General features: G+C 39.8%; 1 protein-coding gene across 4 annotated transcripts in view; it reads left to right on the top strand.

The window, feature by feature from the left end:
* Positions 1-18,664, top strand: part of ARHGAP24 (Rho GTPase activating protein 24) — a 183,116-nt gene that overhangs the window by 158,898 nt on the left and 5,554 nt on the right. For all 4 annotated transcript variants that reach the window (XM_036382895.2, XM_036382897.2, XM_054514761.1 and 1 more), the window contains 4 exons: positions 5,577-5,784; positions 16,148-16,280; positions 17,051-17,124; positions 17,534-17,655. In XM_036382895.2, coding sequence (XP_036238788.1) covers positions 5,577-5,784; positions 16,148-16,280; positions 17,051-17,124; positions 17,534-17,655 — 537 coding nt within the window. The remainder of the gene's footprint in view (positions 1-5,576; positions 5,785-16,147; positions 16,281-17,050; positions 17,125-17,533; positions 17,656-18,664) is intronic.

Genomic DNA, 18,664 nt, shown 5'->3' with positions numbered 1-18,664 from the left:
TGTATACCTAAGTATAAAAAAAAAAGGCAAAATTAGCCTTCTGTAAACCTAATCCATCATTGCATAAAGCAGATCAATTAGATCTAAGCTGTGCAACATAATGCAGAAAATAAAATTAGCAGGGAAAACCACTGGCTAGTCATGGGAAGATGTATAAGAGAATCATGACATCATCTTCACCAATGACATCAAGTATAGAACTCCTCATGGAAATCCAGATCGAAGTTCCATTGTGGTTGGCACAAAAAAATTAGATGCCAGACTTTTGGGGTTTAGGAGTCACGTCATAGGAGAAGTCAAAGTTCAGAGGGCAGCACCTGAACAGAGACAGAGGCAAACATCTTCAAACTCCAGCTTGAAGCAGACGCTCTCTGATTACCACCACAGGAACTTCCATAGAGAACATGCAGGGTCAATGGAAAAAGCTGTATCTGAGGAGGCATGCAGTGTTGAGATTGTTCAATAATGTGGTGAATTTGGGTGGACAGGGTTGTGGAGAAGGAGGTGGCATTGGCTGTGGCCAGAGAAATAGTGCAGGCTCTGATGTGTTCAACTGTGACAAGTTCCTGATGATGTTTTCAAGATTGTCTCCTTTCCTTTCCTGTATCTAATTCTGCCCTTGTATCAGAGTTGTTTTTGCAAGCAGATTATTGGGGTGTGCATATGTTCTAAACTCCAGGGTGGGGGTTTATCTTACCTTATTCAGGCAGGAACAAAATTCTGCTACCACTGGTTTTGGTGGGGTTTTTCCTCTCCTGTACGTTACAAAATTCTGTAGAGAAGAAGAAAATACTCCCTGTTTTTGATCCACTCAAAACAGCACTTACTGCTGGGGAACATCTGAGCAGAAAGGTGATGGAAAATAATGATTAAAAGCTCTTTACTAGGTGTTATTTGGTCATGATAGCCACTTCTTTTGTGTTATTGCAGGACCTTTGTTCCCAGCCCCACTGTTGAAAGCCATTCATCTGATCTGTTATTTTCTGTCAGTGGATTACTGATGAAGAATTAAGAGCTGATCAACAATTCACATCCAGATTCTAAGCTGAGATCAGTTCCTTTAACCTTAACTGACCCTTTCTGATCAGTACAGCCCATGAAACCAGAACGTGTTTTGCAAGCACCAGGCTCCCTTGATCCTCTGGGTCATCTATGAAAACATCAGCCCTCAGTGCCTTTTGCGGTCTGAAACCTTTTGGCTCACTGAATGTGTGTGCTGAGGTGGATCTAGAGTGGCAGGTGGCCTTTTTTGAGATATTCCTTATTTCAAGCCTTTCCTTATGGGCAGAATCGACACCTAGATTTTTTCTCCTTTTTTCCTCCTGAATCAGAAGTCCATGGACTTTAGATGTGATGCCTGCCTGTGTTCAGCTAGCTAAGGAAATCATTGACTAATAGCATTCTTAGATTTTAAAGCCATACTCTTAACTGTGACTGTGTACCATGAACAATAACCACAATGCTTCCACAGCTCCTAAGACATATGCAGAATTTGCATACAGCACTGTGGTGTTTTTCATAAGGTTTTTGGGTATCTGTTAAGCATGGAAACCCAGTTTCTCAAAGTGTTTACAAAACTTGTGCCACGGGAATGTTCTAGTTAATGAATAACTGCTCAGCATGCCCTTTACCAGCATGTGATTTTCCTCTTTGATGTTATGCGTGATCTTGGCTTAATTGGATATAGCTTTACAGACTGCAAGGGCTCTCTGAAAAAGCAGTTCTGCTGATTAAATCTAATGACTGGTCAGAACTGGATCCTGTGCATTTCCCTGCCTTCCACCAGCTGTGGGGAAGCCAAACCAGTGCTATTCTGAATCTCATAGTTTCTTGCTGATTTGTTTCTCCTCTGGTACCCTATCCCAAGGATAAACCAAACCACAGGTCAGCTCTTGTGTATCTGTGCACTTCTGGATTTTGGAGACATTGAGATTTAGGAGCCACTTGAGTTTGGGTTAGAACATGAGTTATGAGGCCTCTCTTTTACTTCCTTCTCCAACAGAGATGTTCTTGTTTATTTACTGTAGTGGAAATTTACTCCTAAGAAACGGCATTTGAGATTATCTCTGTGATTTTGGTTATAATCTAGTCTCCATAGCTTGGACTGTCTTTTCCTTCCTTCTTTATAAAGGAGGTGCAAGGAGTTACCAATTATAACTGATAGTGTTTCTCATTTTCTCTGCCAAACATTGTGGAACTGCAGTTTCCACAGGAATGCTTTTGCTTCCAAATAGTCAACCTCTTAATGCTTGTAGACTGTTGTCTGCAGCATCTCTGTAGCAGTTAGCTGTGGCATGCATGAGAGGGGATGAAAGCATTAGAGAGGGCAGTGGGAGAAGGTATGCCTGACCCAGGAGACACCAGAAGAGGATGATGAGCCAGGTAGAAGCTATGGCAACATGATGTAGAAGCACAGTTGCCATGTTTCTGTCCCTTCTGCCCCTGGCAGCAGAGTGCCTTTGCCATAAGGCATCAGCAAATCTCTAACTTCAGGTCAATATTTGTGCAAGCTTATCACTACTGATTCATTTCATGGCCAAGTGCTGCCTGGTGCAGTGTTCCATGTTTGTTAGGTGGAGGAAATGCTTCCTTTGGAGAATCTTGTTCAACCTACGCTTAGACACCAACCCAAGCCTGCCTGAGATTAATTCCAGTGCCAAACACATTGAAAAATAGTTACAGACATCTTGGTGCTTTCTGGTTCCCACCTGTTTTCAGTACATTTTATGTTGTGGTGTATCAGCAATTTATAATAATATAGTAAGGGGTTTTTGCTCCCACTGCACAAAATGCCCTTATTCTGATTTTATTCATTATCTATTAGATGTGCTTTGAAAACCAATTTTAAAATGAACAAAAAAAAAAAAGAGGCAGCATCAAAAAATGTATTAATAGAAAGTGATGTATTTTGACTGTAGTGTCATTACTAATAGGAGTTCCTAAGCACTCTGATCTAAGAACTTACTCTCTCCTACAAATGGAAGCTGCAATATGCCCATTACTGATTAAAGAAAGTTGTCATGGTGAGAAGAAGGTATAACCAGTGGCAGAAAGCTTACTCCTGCTAATTGTACTGTCAGTGGGCATGAAGTGTAGTTATGTGTACATTCTGGTGATACAATTGGAATATCCTATCCTATTTTGTTTGAAAAGAGGCAGAGTCTTGTGTTTAAAACCAGGAAATCTCATGCATTCTTGCAAGGAGGCTTAGGCTGTATGTTCATAGGGCAAGCTAGAGTAGGATGGCCCAGTCTTGTACCTAAGAAGAAATAACCCCAGGGAAACAGCTCTGGGGAAGGGACCTGGGTGTCCTGGGGGACAGTAAGCTGGACATGAGCCAGCAGTGGACCTGGCAGCAAGGAAGATTTGACAGCAGTCTGGGCAGTATCAGCAGAAGCAGAGCTAGCAGAAGGAGGAAGGTGATTAATGTCTTCTGCTTAACATTTTTTAGACCATATCCAAATATTACATCATTTAAGAAGCAAAAACCCATCAAACCCAGAGATGGAGATAATACTAACATGAGTTGAGCAAAGGGTCACTACGGGGTTGAGGAGCTAGAACACTTGTCCTTTGAGGAGAGGCAGAGAAAATGGGGCTCGTTCAGCTGGGAGAAGGGACAGACTGGGGGGCACTGAAGTGCAGCCTTCTCGTATATTAACAGCTTTGAAATCCCCAGAGTCTCATAATCACACAGATTCCTTAACTGACTTTCAGTGGACCTTCCTCCCTAATTCCACTACTTTGAGAAGGAGTGTAGCAAGTGGAAGGACTTGAGGATTTTCTTTGTGTCATCCAGCTGCAACTCTTAACTTGGAAAAATACAAGAAACACAAATTCAATTAATACTCCTCCCATCCCCATAGTCAGTTTTTAGGAGGTTAGGAAGGTATGCAATAATTAAGAAAACATACTTAGCATACTTAACTCCTCTGCCAACCTCAAGGCCCCAAACTTTGTGGATGCTACTTCAGTCAGTATTCTTCTAAGCTTGACTCTGAAATTGCAAAAATTCCTTCTTTAACTGCTAATTGTTGGGCTCTGGGTTTTGTACAGCATGTACAAAAGGAGTAATAAGGAATGACTGTGTGATGTTCATTCCCCTTACCTACTGCTGGTTTTGGCATCCCCAAGTGTGGGTACCATGGAAATCACAAAATACACTGCTCTGCATCTCAGAGACTCTCTGGATGTCTTAGCAGGACATCATTTACTCTCTCCAGTTACTTCCTCTGCTGCAGTAAAAATAATTGCTTTTAACTACAAACCTCAGACCTTCCATATGGTAACTTGAGACCTGCCCTACATCCTTGTGCATTTGCAAGGCAGCTGTCCTACCGACAACTGAGGTGTAAGTTACCTTTCTGTTAAAGGAAAAATGTACACATAAAAGGTTACCTGGATGGATGCTTCAGTCTGAATTGAAATATCAGGGTGAATTGAGTTTTTAGGTCAAAAGCAAAAGCTGTCTAGGTCAATTTTGGGCTTTTTTTTAGAAAAAGCAAACCAAAACAACAGTGTTTTTCTTGTTAAATATTTTATATTTTTAAACCAGCAGGAACAGTGTGCTCAGTGAATGGCACAATTTACTGCCTCTTTTTTTCCTATACTTTACAGTGCACGTCATTGCAAAAGCGAAGTAGTCATTTGGTCTTTAATTTCTGATCGTGACTGCCTTAGAACCATTCATTGTCTTGCTATATATAGAAATTGAATTGCCTTGCTTCAGCCCTAGTACTGTTCAGCAAGTGGTGGTCTCAAGAGAGAGCTTCCAGCACAGATGACATGCCTGAACATTATTGTGCTGCTCTGCACTTTGAAAGGAGAGGCAAAATAAGCTGTAAAGAGTAGCTGTCGTTCCAGTGGTAGCACTCATACCCTCAGATCAGGGTTGAAATTAATTCTGTCAAAAAACCTCCATTTTCTTCTGAGCTTAAGGACGAATTCAGGTTTCGTGCAGTTCATCTGACATATTTCACCTTTCATGTCAGGAACTTCTTTTCGTACACAAAATTTATTACTGCTAAAGCAGATGGTGATAATGCAGTTGGTAATACATAATGGATTTATCATTGTTTGGAGAAGAAAATAGTAATTTCATTTAGTAGCAACAAAATTCTGAGTTATAAATATTTTTCCCTCCATGTGTACAGATAATGTTAATATGTCTGTAGAACTAATACAGGAGATACTTAATAATTAGGCATTAACCAAAAAAGATGGAGATATGCATCAATTTTCAATCAGAAGCTTTATGACAGAAAATCCTGTTTGTGTTATTTCTGTGTTTTCTGTGCCTGTGATCTCGCAAATAATTTAGTGTTTTATTTTAAATAAATGTTCAAATGTTTAAATAAGTGCTCAAATGTTTTTGAGCATTGTCGGAAAACATGTCAGCACTGTATTTCCAGAAGAGTATCAGTGGTGAAACTGAGCATTCTGTTCTTAAGAAAGGAGTAGGTTAATTGTCGAGGCATTTAAATGACCAGCAAATTGCGTGGGTTTGCAAGAGAAGGGTGGACTCCTCAGATATGTTTGTGCTGCTCAGCTGAGTCAGAGCTCTCTTTCTGGTGCAGGTATTTTTGGGCAGAAGCTGGAAGACACCGTGCGGTACGAGAAGCGCTATGGGAACCGCCTGGCTCCCATGCTGGTGGAGCAGTGCGTGGACTTCATCCGCCAGCGGGGCCTGAAGGAGGAAGGCCTGTTCCGACTGCCTGGGCAGGCTAATCTCGTCAAGGAGCTACAGGATGCCTTTGACTGTGGAGAAAAGCCCTCTTTTGACAGGTAAAACCCTGCAGCTGTTCCCCACGGCCTGCAGCCCAGGCAGGGCACCGGTGTGCTGGGCTGGCTGACCCACAGTGCTGTAAAACACGTGGCAGCAGCAGACAGAGTGGCATGTTTTTGTAGGTTTCTCTGTGTGTTTCCCATTACTGCTCTGAAATGTCTTCTTTTTTGTTCTGACTTTGATGTCTGATTTCAAAGCGTTTCTGGAGAATTTCCTTTTGTGAAAAGTTGGTTAGGAGAAGTATTGCTAATGTTTTGGCTTAATCAAAAATATCTGGATTGCCTTGATCTTAATATCATTTGAAATGCAGTGGTGATGCTGGCATTTAGTCAGTTCCACAAAGGAAGAATTTCTGTTATCACCACTCTCAGTGTGTTCTGTTACCTATAAAACTGACTGGAAGGGAAGATACTTTCATGCATTTCTTTATAATTTTGGGCCTTTGGTCTTACAATGAAAGTCACTCTGACCATAAAAACAAACCTATGTGGTCTTGAGGGTCCAGGTCTGATTTGTGTTCCAGTATTTATGCAATTTTACAGAGTTAATGAGAGTTTCTGGGCCAAGGAAAACCTGGTCCTGTTCACTCAGCTGGGTATGACTTTACTCTCCTGTAAGTAATTGTAGTCCCCTGTGATTTTTGTGCTGTCTTCCTGTAAGCATTGGCAGCTGTAGTCACATATCCAGAGAAACAGCACCAGTGCATTATGAGTGCCACATGGACTTCTTAAGTCTGACCAGAATTAGTTTGATGGTCATGAAATTCCAGTTGAAGAGACTGTTAAACAGTGGTTGTCCTCAGCATGTGCCCTAAGTGACATCCATAAGTGACATCACACACCATCTGACAGTGGCATTGGCTTGCTTTGCTGCAGTTGTGGGCCCAATGGGAATTAGGAGGAAGAGGCAGATTGCATTTATTATGTGAGAGCTTTGTCTGATAGCAATCCAAGTAACAGGAAAGAAACTGTAGCTTGATCTTTTAGTGCAAAAACATACCATGATTCAAACCTGATTGCTGGAAATCATTTAGGTGCCTCCATTCCCTGTTCCTGTGAAGTGAGCAGATTCATTAAGCTTGAAGTTTTGTGCATCAGATGCACAGAAGGCAGACACCTGTAATGTTCTTTCATCTCCAACAGTTTCCTCAGTCCTGACCCTTGGTTTAAAAGAAAATTTAAGAATTTATAATGCTCTTCCTATGAGGTTATTAGTTTCTCGTTTGAAGGTGAGTTAGGATAATTGATGAGTAAATGGCTTTATGGAGCCAGAGGACTATGGGAAGTGACTGTGTTAGCTGATGAATGCTTATGGCATGCTCACTCACTGTTCAAATACCATGAAGCTTATTTAAAAATGGTGAAGAAGCATCTACTGGATACGTTTCCTTACTTGGACAGTATGATAAATATTACTGATAATGTCTGGCTCTACCAAAGGGTAGGCGAGTGGCAGAAACAAAAGGTTATTTTTTTCTGTGCCTGTAAACCAAATAATTGTAGAGGAAATGCTTAAGAAAACAAGCCACCCTGAGCTGTGGGAAGATGATGTATTGAACACCCCACTGAGAGGTACAGCTTGAAGGAAGTGCACAAATTCTAACTACTCCAAACAAATGAGAACAGGGCTCAGCTGCACTAATTCTTTTTCAAGGTTATCTAGCAACATCTGCAGCACAGACTAATGAGCCCCATGAACAGGTATGCTGGCTGAGCTTTAGCAGATGAAAAGGAGAAGAGATTTTACATGCTACTGCTGTGAAGGATGCACGTAATTTCTACTCTAGCAATTAGAAACAGCAGCAGGAGCTGCCTATAAATCGCTGGTCCTGCAGTTCTGCTTCTGAAGCTCAGAATTTATAGAACACTGACCTTGTATGTCCCCATGCCTTGCACAGGGTGCTTTTCCTGTTCACTTTTTCACATTTGAGTTTGGAGAGGTGTGATTCAGATGTAGCAGTGGTTCAGAAGTCAGGCATAAACTCTGCTCTGACCTCTCCATCGTTTCCATTGGGCATCTGCTTTTTTCCCCCAGGCTGTTGTTACATTTGAGGTGAAGTTCATTTCAATGTAGTACCTGTGAGTAGAGTACCTGTGTGATGAACTTGGTTTGGGGTAACTTTTCATTGTGCTGAACAGTAGCATGGGCTCTGGGTTTGATGCAGCCTGTTTGGTAAGCTGAGCTCTTGGAAAGTGGCCACAGTATGAAGAGTGCTGTAGAGAAGGAGAAAACCATATACATTAGGCATCCATGCTCACTTTTTCTTGTGAACCTCTAGATCCACTGTGTTTAATCTGTAATTAATTACATGTTATTATTAGCCAAAAGTCCCATCATGCAAGATCCACCCAGGTTCTCTCTATTAATTTATATCAATAGTAATAGAGATTTTTGCAGTTGGAGCAGAGCTGACATTTTTGTTCCTGGGGCATGGAACACAATGGAATACAGGTCACACTTCCGTAGCGGTGCTGGGTCACTGGCTCTGACAGGGAGAAAGACTGGCTGCTCTCATCAGTGTTGGAAATAACACAAAGAGCTGGTGTTTGAGGAGCTTGCCACTTTCCATACTCACATTTTTTCCATATGCAAGTGCATGTTAGACAAACACTTCAGAAACAGAAACAACGTGAAATACATTGAAATATGGGTAGGCTTTATTTTTGTGTGACAAATTGCTATTAAACAATTCTCTTTATGCCTTTATAGCTGATTCAGTAAAATATGTACCATAGAATTAAAGACAAAACCAAAAGTAAGATCATACAGCCATAGTTAGTACTCCTTTAAAATGTCATCTGTGTTTCAAGATGCTTGCACACCTCACCATGCTGGTGTTGGGAGATGGAGTTCAGAGGCACAGATCTGCTCTTTGCCCAGAGTTCAGCTGCTATCCATGGTTCTGTGGAGCCCCTGTCCTTCTTTGTCCCCTCTTGCCTTCCTGTCTGCACCCCCCTGGCAGAGAAGACCACAGAGCAAGCACAACCAGAGTGAATAAAGCAAATTAGAAACAAGAAGGGGAATAGCTTCACTCAAAAGAAAATGCAGCCATATTTTGAAACATATAAAACATATCTGAGAAATGGTTGCTCTCATGTGAGTTAGGAGCTGGGTGTTCCAATACTGAAGTCAGTTATAAAAAACATAGTGGAAAGAACCTCCACTTACTAATTTTGATCTTGATCTTATGGTTGGAATAAGAGGTTGCTGAAGAATTGTGTATGAGAATGGAACAAGCGTTTAAAAATTTTCAATCTCACAGACTGAGAAAACCCTGTGTCTGATCTGAAACATCCAACACCTCAAGCCCCCTCTGACAAAAACTGGAACACCATCATTTCTTGATGATCAGTATTGGAAAGGTGAGGTGCAGCTGCTGCAGCAGAAAACTGCTGAGGCCTTTCGTGTGAAGAAAATCTCAACGCCTCAAAATTGTGTGTCAGTTTAGAAACAAAAATCAATAAATACCTCACTCCCTCTGAATGTATCTGCACATATTGTGAAATTTGCTCTAAGGAACTAGCTGTGCAATTAGGCAATCACTCATGCTTGCTACTATTTGAAATATCCTTGGTATTTCCAGTACAGCTCCACCTCTGTGTAAAATTGCCCCCTCCAGGGAATTCATTTTCTTCCCCCTTGGGGTATTTGCTTCTCTCTTCTTGTGTGTGTGGCTTATGTTTTACTTATAAAGTCCCTCATCTCCTTTACAAATCATACATTTGTAATGACACAAACTGAATTATGACCATTTGTTCTGTGAAATTAGCACAGAGAATATGGCACTGCATAAGGAAAATTGCATAAGGATTTGTTCTCCAGTTTTTACCTCGGAGGGGTAAAAATTGGATTTCTTTTTCCATATTGCCTCTTTTCATCTGCTGTTCATCACAGTTACTACCAGATGACATGTGAGATAAGATTTCTCAGGGAGAAAAAATATTTGAAATGTCACTGAAACAAATATTAATAAAAAAATTAATATGATTGATGTGTGTGGCTTGAATTTTTATAACTATTACTGATGAACATAGTTCAGTGGTTCAGAGAGTTTAAAAGTTACATAGCTCACTCACCAGCATTTTGTGTGCATGCACAAGAGAGAAGGATGGCACATAAATGCATATCTAGCAAATCAAAATCCCTAATACATTCTCTTATGAGTATGAATTGCTCTAAAAAAGGAACAAAATGTTACTGCTCTGGTCACCATTGGAGTCAGCTGAGAAAAAGGTACCTAAGTTGGTAGTATGTGATAGCTGGCAAATGCTTATTCACTGGAGCCAAATAATGCAAAATGTAAAGCTGCTATGTTCCTAGGCATGTAATCACTGGGATTGTTGAAGCAAAATAAGACAGTTACAAGGATGAGGTGAGAAGGAGCACATGCATGCACAATTCTTTTTCTTCTCTGGAGGATGAGAAAAATTTTTAAAGAATGTATTAAAATTTTGGTGAATGCTGGAAATGGGACGTGTCTCATTTGGGCTGCAGTCTGCATTGGCATTGTGCAGATGGCAAGCAGAAAACACTGGTTGTAAAAATTGTTCTTTGTTTTTCAGATCCAAGCCTGTACATAAGAATTTGTTTAGAAGCAGATAGTTTCCCACAAAGAAGGGGCTTCATATGCCTTCCTACTGGCAAAGTACAGTAATCTCTTAAACTCCACATTTTTGTGTGAAATGAAGTCTTTACTCGAAAGCTTGTTCCTGCCAAACACAAATGTCCTTAGGCCTGTGAAAATTCCTGTTTGTTTCTGCTGGTTCCAGCCTTTCTTCCCTGATCCTCTCAATCTGCTCATCAGCTATGCCTCTGGACCCACTTCCATGTCCTTTCCAGTTCCAGCCTTTACTCTAACCAGCTAACAGAAATAATCACTGCATATGGCACAACTTAAAGACCTAATCTAGCAATTAAATACTCATTAGGAGATATATCTAGTGTGATGCAAGGGTCATTAAATTAGTTTAATTGGTGTCCTGTTGTGTTTTTAGTTGGGTTTGGTGTCCTCAGAGTGTTTTTAGTTACTGGCAGTGAATAAACATTTGTAGTTACTTTGCATAAATTTCAATTTCAGAAATGGTTGGTTTGTCAGCTCTGATTAAAAAAAAAAGAAAAGCCAGCTATGTATTTCATTTGCCAGTGACCAGTGATTTCTTAGAGGGCCCTGGTCACCTTTAAGAAAGGATGACATTTTGTTACCATGCACAGTGTCTGAGAGAGTGTTTTTTTCAAGCATTCTTGAAAAAAAAACGGGTTGCTAAATTGGTGGCTTTCTCTTCCAGTAAATAAGAACAGGTAGGTTATTTGTTGTGGGTTTCCATGTTTTTACATATGCTTGCAATCCCTGAAAAATATTGGAGAAATTTAACAGTTTTTGTGAACAATCTAGCAAGAGAAAATAATTACCAGTATATTCAGTATATTCAGTGGAGCTGGTAGATCTTTTTCGTAGAGGAAACCCAGCTGTTTCTTAGACCTCTGCCCACCTTAGCTGAAAGTACTTGTGTCTCTTTAAGGATCTGTATTTTTTGAAGTAATTTTTAACATCCTTCCCCATAGAGCTTGTCTTTTTCCTTGTCCTAAATTGCTGTCTTCATTGCTGTTTTTAAAGCCTTTATAAACCTGCATAAATTGGCTGCTGTTACAATTACTGCAGTTAGTACCTAACTTGGGAATGGAGTCTGCCAGTCTTCACTATTCCTTGTGGACTGTGGAAGGTAGCATGCTTTGTAAAAATGGTGAGCACCAGGACAAAGGAGCAGGATAGGTTTGGTTTATTTCTCTGTCTAAACCAAAAAACAAGAATAGAAATCAGCTGTTAACTTATACTAGAGCCAGACTGGTAAATGCTTTCATATATGCTTCACAAGGTGTAGGCAGAATTAAATTGGTATTAAATGAAGCACAGGACTGCTTGTACTACATCTCTACATTCTGTAGGAAAATTATATAGAGTAATGCTTTGAAAATACCTACATAGAGGAAGAAAAATCACATAGCACATTACGTTAACCTGACCTTTGAATTTCTGGAGCAAAGCTTGTCTCCAAAAATTAGTCAAACTGGTACACAAAATGCAATGTTCTCTTTTGTTTTATTACCAGGACTCCTAAATTGAATTATAGCCTCGCAGCTTATTGTTCCCTACTGTTTGTTCTTCATGCAAACTGTTTATGTGCCATCATGATCTAGAGCTATTTTTGGCAGGGCATTAATCTTTTTGTAATGTGACCTTGCCTTGTTAATACTTCCTCTCACAGAGTTTACAAGGGGCTTGTTGGCTTTGTGCTTGAAGCGCTGACTGCAGCTCTCTGAGCACACTGTCTGCTGCTCGGGGTGTGAGGGTTCTGCCTGGATTTCTGGTGACCTGCTGGGCTTCAGGGATATTGTTTATGGTAGAGGGAGTGAAAAACTGCAGGGAGTGTAATCGGTCTGACAGCCACTTCCACGGTGTCTGTGGTATCACAAAGGAAAGTGCTGTCAAAACGGCAGCGCCATGAGAGATATTACTGACAAAGTTCAGATGAATGGGCCTTTGAATATGATGACTAAGGAGAGGCTGGGACACGTTTGCATTTGTCATGCCTGTGCATGAACAGTGCTGGAGTGGGGGCCTGCTCCTTTGGAAATGCCACCATGAATGCAGTATTAATATTTCGGTGAGATAAGTCATCTTTCTCAGACCTCCCACCACAACATGCCAAAATAGCTGTTCCTCAGCTTGCTGATGCTTTTTACATTAAATTCCCCATTTTGTGCTTCGTCATTCCCATTTCAAGCTCGTAATTGTGGACTTGGAAAAAGTCTGCCTCAGTTAATGAGAGTTGTTCCAATTTAGATAACAGAGGATTTTCTGCCAGAATTGACATCCTGTGTTTTAATAAAAATTAATGAATACTTCTAATCATGTTAATTATGAATGTGTAATCATAAAACACTTTGATATTACACAGTCAGATAGCAAAAGAAATATGATGATAGGTATAATCATTAAATTTCTGTAGCTGTAATGATTCTGGAATGTAGGCAAGGACAGTGCTCAAGGGGGAAATTCTGCCCTGTCTTAAGCTAATCACTTGTAACTGAAAAAAGTCCATGAGGAAAAGGTCCTCCATAGGCCTGCAAAGATCCATGTTTTAAAAACTACACCAGTTATCCTCAAGGCAGGAATCTAAGTGCTGTTTTTTAACTTACACTGTCGATGGAACACTGTAGACTAAAAAGGGAAATAAATGCTCCCAGCCCTCCAGTTCAGCACTTGTTTGAAACCTACAGCTGTCCTCTGTGGCTGAAAAGTGTTTAGTGGTATTTGTGGACTAAAACACTCAAAACACAGATGTATTAGGACTGGAGTCAGCCATTTTAAAATTTTCCCCTGTAATTTAAAGCAAAAAGTGAAAAAATTATACTACCTTGCAAAGTCTAAACAAGTCTCAGATTCTGAGACAGTCTTTTAGTTACATTATTTATAAAAATATTGATTTTTTTTACCCTCATTTGCACTCAAGAAAGTTACTAGCTTTTGTCTAAATGTTGATAAAGCAGAATTTAAAAATCCAGTTCTTAAAGAGCTTGGCAAGCAGTATGTCTGTGTATGCAGGCTGTGTTTATTTTGTTTGTGCTGCCCAAATCTGTATGGTAATTTCTGTACAGATAGATTAAATCTTAAGAAGTGGTCCAGTACCGTTAAGGGAAAAAAAATAACAAATGTTCCAAAATCTTACTTTGCAACCCCACCATCTCGTGGCAGTCTGTGGTAGTGCCGTAGAAAACAAGAATTGAAAACTTAGTTTAAAATATTGTATATGTGTATCTCTGTCTGCTGATTGTGACCTGGGTTTCTAATCCCATTTTATAAAACACCTTTCTACATACTTGTAAATACAGCATGTGCTTCAGGAAGTTAATTTGAGAGCAACACTTCGCAGTTTCCTTCCTCCTCAGCATCCTGCCTCCCTGTTTCCCTCTCAGTTCTTCCATGGCAGACCCACAATTTTTGGCACTCAGTTTACCTCTTGCAGTGATATCCTAACAGTACTTCACACCAAAATAAGAAAGTTTAGAAATTGCATTAATTTTCAAGGCTTCTGTCCCCTTCTTCAGCCTTTTTTAACTTTCAGCTGCTGTGCCCTCTAGGAACAAGTATTCCACAGCAAGGACTGGTGTGAAATTTTTCTTACGTACTACATGAAGCATTGTATGTCCGTATGATCCTGTACCAGCATGTACCAGCATGATGCTGGCAGTACAAAGAAGGGAAGATGTTATTGTGTAATCCCCTTACTGAGACACCTGTGTGCCAACTTCTAATTGTTCTTCAGTAATTTCCCTCACTTAACCTGTTTGATTCTTGGATTTTGGAAAGACCTCTCCAGTTTTATGCAAATAGACTCTGTAAAGAGGTGGTTAAGTCCTTCAGCAAGGTGTGAGGAATTTCCTGGTTTAAATAAAAAAGCAGTAATAATGAAATCTTCAGAAAGACGATCAATGCTGAGTTGAGATTAGATAGAGCAGAAAGGTTAGAGGCCAAATCTGAGCTAGCATTTGAAATCTCATTAAAGAGTACAATCAGGCCTAGTTTCATGCTAGTAGTTCCCCACATCTGTTATATATGTATCCAAAAACTGTGGGCGTAGGTAAACACTGTTTTGAATTCAAGCCACTCTACAACAGAGGGTTGCAGTCAAGAGATTAGAATTTGAACTGTCTTTAAAAATGTGGGTTTGCATTAGTATTTTATACAGTTTCTCCAGAAAATCCTTTTTGGTATTTGGGCTGGGAATTATTCATTTTGGAATTAGAAATGTTTTCTGCACATTCATTTTGAGGAGTTTGGTGGTGGTGAACATAAAAACATATACAGTGCTTTATCATCTCTCTTCTTCTGACATACCACATTTCTCTCAGGCTGTTCCCACCATTCCTGTTAAGATTTAACTTAGTAAAAGCCATTACTGTTTTAACAGATTATTCCAAAATAATGATTAACATACCTCTAGCAAAGCGTAAGTGCATCAAATACCAATGGCTCCCTTTGAGACACTGTGAGTTTAAAAAATACTCCATGTGTGAAGTCTTCAAAGAAAAAGAAAATACATAATAATGCACATTGTAGGTGTGTGTGCCTTTCTTGTTTCTTATTAATAAAATGAGCATAATTTAGTGCCCCCTTTTGTGATTTTTCAGAGACCAGAGGGAAAGATAGCAGCTTGCAGTACAATTCTTTATCTGAGCCAGGGTAAGCATGTAGAACATTCCAGTAAGGATTTGAATAAATGCCTGAATGCTAAACCCAGGGATGGAGCCAGACATAATGCAAGAGAGATTTCTTCATGCTAACTTGTGCCTTATATCTAATTTCTACTTACTTATTTTTAGATAAGTACTGCTAAGTTAACAGGAGTGTAATTTACACACCACAGAAACATTGAAGCAAGTGTGATTGCATTGTCTGAACTTGTGATTGTGATCCTTCCCTCTGTGTTACTTTTAGTGTGCCTGATAAACAGCCAAGGCTCCTACTAGCTGTATCCAAAAAACCCTTACATTTCTGCAAATGCAGTTATGGGGAGCACATGTTGTATCAGGCCTTTGACTGCTGGCCCTGTGATGTTACCTGTTCTACAAGCATTCAGACATTTTCTGTTTGGTGCATCAGCTTATTTGGTAGAGGATAGAGCTAACTCATTTCCCAGGGATTTGTGGTTCTGAGTATAGTTTATCAAGGTTTTCAGTGTAAGAGTACAGCTATAAGGCACAGTAGTTATTTAGTGGGATCCCATAGGAAAAAGACACATATCAGGAAAAAAGCTGTAATTCCAGTAGGTAGATTTCAACTAAATGCCTGTGGTATATATGTTTCCTTTAAAACCTGCCTCTTGAATAGTGGTAACAGAGGATGTGCTGATAAAATGGAATTGAGACACACTGGGCATGTTTTGGGACCTGGGGCCATCTCTAGTGGGAGAAAAATTTCCAGTGTGTAAATGCCTTGTTTCTAGCTCAGGTGAAAATGAAAAGTGTAATTTAGGATGAATTTTGCATGTCTGAAGGGAGATGCTTGTCAACAAGAGGCAGGATCTATCTCCTCCAAACCTGTCTCTGCAAACAGGGCCTTATGTATAATTATTTATGGTGATAAATCACTAGAGTTGATGGACATTTGCCTGTGGGTATCCTGAGTTCTTTATGGGACAAAAAAATCCAACAAAAACCAGATTACAGGTAAGGTTTGTAAATGTATATATTGGTGATGAGTAAAATGTGGGGTGGCAGTGGAAAAGTGGCAGGTTTTAGCTTGCCAGTCTCACAGCATCATCCTGATTCACATTCATGACTTCTCGTATTCCACCCCAACAGCAACACAGATGTGCACACCGTGGCTTCACTGCTCAAGCTGTACCTAAGGGAGCTCCCAGAACCAGTTGTACCATATGCAAAATATGAAGATTTTCTTTCCTGTGCCAAAATGCTCAGCAAGGAGGAAGAAACGGTGAGTTGGTAACTCAAGTAAAATGAAATAAAAGGCTGTTCCAGTTTTCAGGAGGAGAGAAGCTGGAGATTGTCCTAATTTAAATGAGCATCTATTAATTGAAGTGCGTTTTATATGAAAATTGTTGCCACCTAGGTCCTGGGGAGTTCTAAATAAAAGTGTGTAGCATAACCTCAGCTGTATTTATTGCATGTCACTGAATCCAGTTCAAGTAAACATTGTAAACATCAATAGGCTTCCATTTTGCATGGAAGAGATGTATATTTTCATGGATTAGACTCTGAACTGTAAGAGGAAGGGTCTTGATGGTCGCTGTTCAATTCTTGCTGTTAAATCAGGAGTCATTTATTAGTAATAATTACTATGGACCAGAACTGGGTAAAATAACCAAGTAGTTTCTTGTAAGAAATGCCAGCTAGGTCAAACCAGAACTGTTCCTGGAAGGCTTAGCCTTGTTAACAGCAGGAGGAATGGAGCTGCTGGTCAAAAAAGGAAGAATGAAAGAAAAAGAAAAGGCATGATGAAACAAGATATCTATTTTCTTGTTTATTTATTTCCAGAGCTAATCCATGTTAGCCTAATCCAAAATGGGTTCTACAAGCTGTTTGTTCCTGATCATAACCTGTATTTAATGTATTTAATGCTGCACTTTCAGTAGCATGTGTGTTGTCTTGTAATTGGAAGTGCTGACTTTTTTTTTTTTAAATCTCTGATAAAATATTAAAAAACTGTGCCTACTCACTCTTTATTTTTCCTTAAACCTCTTAAAGGGCCTGAAGGAACTGGTGAAGCAAGTGAAGAGCCTGCCAGCTGTCAATTACAATCTGCTGAAATACATCTGTAGGTAAGTGTTCTTGCAAGACTATCACAATGGTATTTATAAGTGTGAGCTGACAGACAGACCTGTCTGTCTGTGTGCCCTGAAGGAAAAACATTACTCACACTTGGAGGACTGGAGAACTCAAGTGAAGGTACCAAAATGGTAGGTTTACTGCATGACTAATTAGTAATTTGCTCTATCAAGATTGTGACTTTCTTTCATAAGCAGGCAAGGAGTGCAAGAAAGTAGAAGTGAATATATTGTATCCTCTTGACAGGACCTTGTTTTTCCCATTTCTAACTGTAGTTATTCACTTTGTTTGCATTTGGAATGCAGTACTTAAACTATGTTAAGAAACAATCATGTGATTTGATTTTTTTTTCCCTAATTTTCCTCCTTACATGTTCCTTAAGGACCTCTTTCTTCCCCACAGATTCCTTGATGAAGTGCAGTCCTATTCAGGTGTAAACAAAATGAGTGTGCAAAACCTGGCTACAGTTTTTGGCCCCAACATCCTGCGCCCCAAAGTGGAAGATCCTCTGACTATCATGGAGGGTGAGCTTACTGTACATGACTTGTAAGAGAAAAGAAGAAATGTCTTTAGGTTTATTGCCAGCACATACCAGTCTGTGCAATAAATTCCATATATCTGTTATATAGAGACAGAAATTTTCAACCTGAACGAGCTTTTGGGTTAAATCTTGCAGGCTAGTGTGAAAGGTACTGAAATGTGCAGCATTACAAACAGACTTTCCATGAGATTGTTCTGCCTTGGCAGCTTCACTAAACATGGACCTTCTCTCTCAAAAATTCCTGCAAGCATGGCATGTTCTTACTCAGCATGTGAAGTTGGAGTGCAGTTAATATTTCACCTATGGTTCTTGAGGACCAGGAAGAGCTCAGGTTCACACTGCAGTGACCCATGTAGAACCCCCACGAGGCAGTTGTGTATTGCATGCCTTGCTGAACAGCAGGAATCAATTTAACAGATTGATTGCATGCTCTCATTTACAGCCATGTTCAGCTGTAGCATTTTGCTGTGATTAATGCAAAAATATGGATGTGACAATGTCCTCCTGTGACTAACTTTCTTCTAGTCTTAATCTTTGTAACTTTAACTCTGCGTGAAGTACACGATGCCTTTTCTGCCATCAAACGTGTTTTGTTTAATGTGTAGGATTTACTCAGCTTTCTTGAAAATTAGGGCTGTACACAGACTGTACACTGAAAATTCAAAAAATGCAGTTTTCTTAGTTTATTTGATACTGTATGGAATTTTTTCACTTTCCCTGTGAGTATGATGCCTTTTCTCTTCCCAGATACAATTCCCTCTACAAGTTCATTCACATGTTTTTCTGAAGCCTTACTTTTTCTCCTCCTTCTTTTTAATTCTTATGACAATGACCATGTTGTTGTGAACAGAAACATGACATTTCCAAATCATGTATGAAATCTGAGAATACTGTCTGGAGCAGCTCTCCAGCCTGCTTATCAACAGCCCTAGAATTAAAATGATGGTGCCTGTTGCAGGAAACGGGATGGATACTACATTCTCTGTAGGAAA

Source organism: Molothrus ater, chromosome 4 (genome assembly GCF_012460135.2).
Source record: "Molothrus ater isolate BHLD 08-10-18 breed brown headed cowbird chromosome 4, BPBGC_Mater_1.1, whole genome shotgun sequence".
NCBI lineage: Eukaryota > Metazoa > Chordata > Aves > Passeriformes > Icteridae > Molothrus > Molothrus ater.
The sequence above is the reverse complement of the archived record's forward strand: the minus strand, read 5'-3'. Positions and strand labels throughout refer to the sequence as shown.